The sequence below is a fragment of the Staurois parvus genome, unplaced genomic scaffold (genome assembly GCF_062004578.1).
Source record: "Staurois parvus isolate SC_StPar_1 unplaced genomic scaffold, SC_StPar_1.0 ptg004044l, whole genome shotgun sequence".
Lineage (NCBI taxonomy): Eukaryota > Metazoa > Chordata > Amphibia > Anura > Ranidae > Staurois > Staurois parvus.
In genome coordinates, this window is record NW_028321839.1 from 5,356 (window position 1) to 10,603 (window position 5,248).

A 5,248-nucleotide genomic window follows, 5' to 3' on the forward strand; every position below is an offset into this window, starting at 1 on the left:
CCCCCAATACCTCTGACACTGCGCCCCCTCCCCCCAATACCTCTGATACTGCACCCCTCAATACCGCTGCCACTGGGCCCTCCCCCCAATACCTCTGACACTGCACCCCCTCCCCCCAATACCTCTGATACTGCACCCCTCAATACCGCTGCCACTGGGCCCTCCCCCCAATACCTCTGATACTGCACCCCCTCCCCCCAATATCTCTGACAGTGTACCCCATCCCCCCAATACCTCTGATACTGCACCCCTCAATACCTCTGGCACTGTGCCCCTCCCCCCACATTCCATACCTCTGACACTGTCACCCTGCAATAATAATATTACACCCGGAACCCCCCCTGTATCCTCTCCTCTATCTACTGATAGAACCTCCCCCTATCAGTGCCCCGTCCACTACACCCCCGACCCCACCCCCTATCTTCATCATACCAGAACTAGTAATTTGCCTCCCGGAGCTCCACTCCTCCATTTTTGAAAACAAACTAATATAACAAAGTGGAGGTCACATGTTTCCTGTCAAAAGTGGAGCTCCAATCTGCAGCCCGACCCTCGTCTCCGGCTACGCCCCGCCTATTTCCGGTTTCCGCGCTGACATCACCTCCGGTCCTTCTAGAGGACGGGACGCCACGTGACGACCATGAACGATGAGGAGAGGCAGGCGGTGCTGTACCGATCGGTGCGAGAATTCCCCGACTACCCCTCCCCCGGGGTCACCTTCCGGTGAGGAGAGTCAGAGATCCCCATCCCCCCAGGTCAGAGAGCCCTCCCCCCAGCATCAGGAGCCCCCCCAGTATCAGGATCCCCCCTTTTCCCCTAGTATCAGGAGCCCCCCCCATGTCATAGGAGCCCCCCCATGTCAGAGGAGCCCCCTTTCCCCCCCAGCATCAGGAGCCCCCCCAGTATCAGGATCCCCCCTTTTCCCCTAGTATCAGGAGCCCCCCCATGTCAGAGGAGCCCCCTCCCACAGTATCAGGACCCCCCCCCCCCTTGATGGGATTGGCCGGTAATGCAGTTCCTGTCCTCTGCAGAGACATCACTCCGATCCTGAAGGACCCTGAGGCTCTGCGCTCCGCCATCGATCTGTTTGAGAGCCACTTACAGAGGAACTTCCCCCAGGTGGATGTGATCGCCGGTAAGAGAGCCGACTGGGTATTGGCTGAACACAGAATGTGGGAGGAGCTTTGACCCTCCCAATTACACCCAATTGGTTAGAGCACCAACCTGCAGCCTTTGGGTCCTTTTTGTGTGGCCCTCGGGGCCCCTGCAGATACTAGACTGTTCCCTACTGCCCTGTTATAGCCGTGATTTCTATCCCTCTCATGTAATCTGTCTCCGGTCTGCAACGCCTACAACGCGCGTGCCGCCTCTGACCGTCTCCTACAACACGCGTGCCGCCTCTGACCGTCTCCTACAACACGCGTGCCGCCTCTGACCGCCTCCTACAAGGCGCGTGCGGCCTCTGACCCTCTCCTGTACCGCGGCCTCTGACCCTCTCCTGTACCGCGGCCTCTGACCCTCTCCTGTACCGCGGCCTCTGACCCTCTCCTGTACCGCGGCCTCTGACCCTCTCCTGTACCGCGGCCTCTGACCCTCTCCTGTACCGCGGCCTCTGACCCTCTCCTGTACCGCGGCCTCTGACCCTCTCCTCTACCGCGGCTGCAGCCTCTCATTTAGATGACGATGGTGGGTTTGTAGTGGGCGGAGTCTGAGGACGTCACCTCGTTTTCCTCCAGGTCTGGACTCTCGTGGTTTCCTGTTCGGTCCGGTCTTGGCACAGAGACTGGGAATTGGCTTCGTATTGATTCGGAAAAAGGGAAAACTTCCTGGACCCACCGAGTCCGTGTCCTACACCCTGGAGTATGGAAAGGTGCGTATCAGTTTGGAATGGAGCGCCCCCTATAGGTGCTGCTTAGAAGGCAAATTCTGGAACAACATGATACAACTGATGATCAGATGGAGTTTTTACCTTCTTATTGTGTTTAATTTTTAATTACACCTTACCCCCCTCATCCCCTCCCCTCCCCCCCAACTTGTATGAATCTGAGATGGAAGAGTCACACTGGGAGGTAACCAATCAGAAATCTGTACCTATATATGTTCAGATAAAAGACTTTCACAGAGACATGTTTCGGGGGCCAGGAATTGATCCCTTCATCACGGGTATAAAAATACAGCCTGAAAGTTGTATGAATACATCTTATATATCCTATCATAGACGTGGAAAATGTGGAAAAATCCCCACCCCTTCCCCCATCCCCCATCCCCCCTTCCCCCATCCCCCATTCCCCCACCCCGGGCAGTACAGACAGAGTCCCGTATCCTGTATGTGACGGTAATATATCGGCGTTTCATGAGATGTATCTACAATTTACAGGTAGGAATGTCTTTGTATCATTAGACTGTCGCAGAGCCGAAAACAATTGTCCTTCATCAGTCGTCTTTAACCCCTTCCCACCTGGCCTATTGTAATATGACGTCCTCCCGGGACCGCGCTTTATATCGAAATACATTGATATCTGAAAGTTGAACTCTTCCGTCTCCGATTCATTCAGCTACAAACTGAGGAAACTGCAGAGTTTATGGCCAACTACTCTGATATCAGTAGATGACCAAACCCCCCCCCCCCCCCCCCCCAGGGGGTCCAGCACTGCCCTTCCCTTTAGTACTATACAGGATTTATGGTGCCAACAGTTTGCTCAGCGCTTTACAATATAACGGGAGACAATACAGAACAATACAAGAGGGTGAGGAGGCCCTGATCCTGGGAGCTGACAATCTGCAAACCTCCCACTCTGCAGTCAGCTCATCGGATGATCTGTACTAAAATCTCTACAGTATATACTTTGTGTATACAGAATATATATATCTCACCTGGTAGTGTATATCATGTGTATGGATCCCCGCGGTGGATTGGACAGATTGGTGTGTAGTCTGATCTCTCTTGCTGTTCTCTTTCTATGAATGAAATGTGGTGCTTTGTGTTTGCGGCTCGCCATCCGCTGGCTGGAAGTGCTACATTTAAAATATTCGATTTTACTTTTCATATTTCTGCATTTTTTATTTTGTCTGCTGTTATAAACACAAAATCTTCCCTGAGCCTGCGATGGTTTGCCACAATAAATTGTTCGATCTTTCTTCAGGCAGAGATTGAAATTCAGTCGGATGCTGTGGATCCGGGACAGAAAGTTGTCATCATTGATGATCTGCTGGCTACAGGAGGTACGGAACTTGCTCTGAGCTCTACTGATCATGTGCTGGATGGGGAGTGCAGGCGGGGACGGGGTGCCTGGGGAGTGCAGGCGGGGACGGGGTGCCTGGGGAGTGCTGGCAGAGAGTGCTGGATGGGGAGTGCAGGCGGGAACAGGCTGGATGGGGAGTGCAGGCGGGAACAGGCTGGATGGGGAGTGCAGGCGGGAACAGGCTGGATGGGGAGTGCAGGCGGAGAGGGCTGGATGAGGGGTGCAGGCGGAGAGTGCTGGATGAGGGGTGCAGGCGGAGAGTGCTGGATGAGGGGTGCAGGCGGAGAGTGCTGGATGAGGGGTGCAGGCGGAAACGGGCTGGATGAGGGGCGCAGGCGTAGAGTGCTGGATGAGGGGCGCAGGCGGGAACGGGCTGGCTGAGGGGCGCAGGGACGGAGCGGGCTGGCTGAGGGGCGCAGGGACGGAGCGGGCTGGCTGAGGGGCGCAGGGAAGGGGCGGGGCGCAGGGGTGGGGTGGCTGAGGGGCGCAGGGACGGAGCGGGGTGGCTGAGGGGCGCAGGGACGGTGTATGTGAATCTGAACGTTCTCCCGGCTGCTCTGAGATGTTTGCAGTGGAAAGCTGTTATAAAAGCATTAGGCTACACCTGGGCCATCACTGCCATTCTAAGGACAGTAAGTAAAATAGCGCCATGTCAGGTGACTGTTGGCGGCGACTGGGGGAAGGGCTTGATTTCAGAATTTTTTTTTTTTGTTAAGGTTTTGTTTCAGTGAGTAGTTTGTAGTTTTGTATAGGTACATGAAGGTACCCCCCCCCCCATCCTCTTCCCCCGCACTCCTCCCTTCTTCCAAGTCCTTTCAGTGCTGTGATCTGTGAATGGAGGAATCCTGTCCATATTCTGACTCTCTTCCATTCACGGATCCTCCCGGAAGTTCAGGACTGGAAGAACAATGGAGATTCCCCGGAATCCAGCAGGTGCACAGTGTGGACATAAGGCATCCATGTCCCTGAAGCTGTACGGCTCATTTGTGCCTCCTCTCCCCTTCGATGACGAATAATGTGAATGACTGAAAACATTTAATTCTTTGCAGGAACCATGAAAGCCGCATGTGACCTCCTGCAACGGAAACACGCCGAGATCCTGAGCTGTTTGGTGCTGATTGAGCTGAAATCCTTGAGAGGCGCAGAGAAGCTCCAACCGCACCGAGTCCACTCCCTGATCCAGTATGACTGAGGAGGGACTGCTGGGGGTCCCGGAACTACGAGGACCTGACCGCCTCATACACGGCTGGGTATATGATGGAAGCCGGAAATGGGAACTTCAGTATTACTGATTCTTATGCGTGAAAATAATCTGAAGGGAAATGATGACGATGCATCGGGATATCTCTGCCACCATCCCCCGCATGTATGGCAAGGCAAATATCGAGACGGAGGGATCTGGTTCCCGTGGCAAGCGGTCTGTGGTCTCTTCAGCTGTGAGCGATCTTTTGTACGACGGCTCAAAGTCAGCTGATGCAACAGATTTGAACTTTACATATCCCACTACAAACCATGCCTATGGCAACCCCTCCCCCATTCATTCCTTCTCCTGCACCACCTTGTCCACCCTCCACTCCCTAGAAGTCCCAGTTATTGTGGGCGGAGCTGTCTCGGAGTTAAAGGTTTCCTCCACATCCCCATGTGATGGAGATTGCCTGCTTAAGTCCCCAGTGCTGCGTTGAGAGTCATGGCTGCTAGACATGCGGCAAATCTCGCTTTGACAATCTATTGGAGTCAATTAAATCACCATTTACTCTCCTTTCCTTCTCCATACGCTGTTCATGTGTCGGGCCTAAAACCCTCCGAGTTGTTCCAGTCTCCACCCCCATGTGACCGCAAGGGCCAATCCCCAGTGTTATGAAAAAGGTGAATGAGTTGCATGCTCCCTGGGCCCTGGAAGGACCCCGGCGTCTCCTTGGTCCCTGGAAGGACGCGGCGTCTCCTTGGTCCCTGGAAGGACCCCGGCGTCTCCTTGGTCCCTGGAAGGCCCCGGCGTCTCCTTGGGC

The 5,248-nt window shown here is 54.6% G+C and overlaps 1 protein-coding gene across 1 annotated transcript; it reads left to right on the forward strand.

The window, feature by feature from the left end:
- The first annotated feature begins 571 nt into the window (after positions 1-571).
- Positions 572-5,000, forward strand: LOC149427086 (adenine phosphoribosyltransferase-like). The gene is made up of 5 exons (XM_089668273.1): positions 572-723; positions 1,032-1,135; positions 1,737-1,870; positions 3,144-3,222; positions 4,292-5,000. Exons 1-5 carry the CDS (start codon positions 641-643, stop codon positions 4,432-4,434), a joined length of 543 nt encoding a protein of 180 aa, XP_089524399.1. The 5' UTR covers positions 572-640; the 3' UTR covers positions 4,435-5,000.
- The last annotated feature ends 248 nt before the right edge of the window (positions 5,001-5,248 follow it).

Bases quoted from the DNA above. Each gene is read 5' to 3' on its own strand.
- LOC149427086 (XM_089668273.1), top strand. From the start codon at position 641: ATGAACGATGAGGAGAGGCAGGCGGTGCTGTACCGATCGGTGCGAGAA. The intron at 724-1,031 runs GTGAGGAGAGTC...TGTCCTCTGCAG, and splicing joins TCCCCCGGGGTCACCTTCCG to AGACATCACTCCGATCCTGA. The intron at 1,871-3,143 runs GTGCGTATCAGT...ATCTTTCTTCAG, and splicing joins ACACCCTGGAGTATGGAAAG to GCAGAGATTGAAATTCAGTC.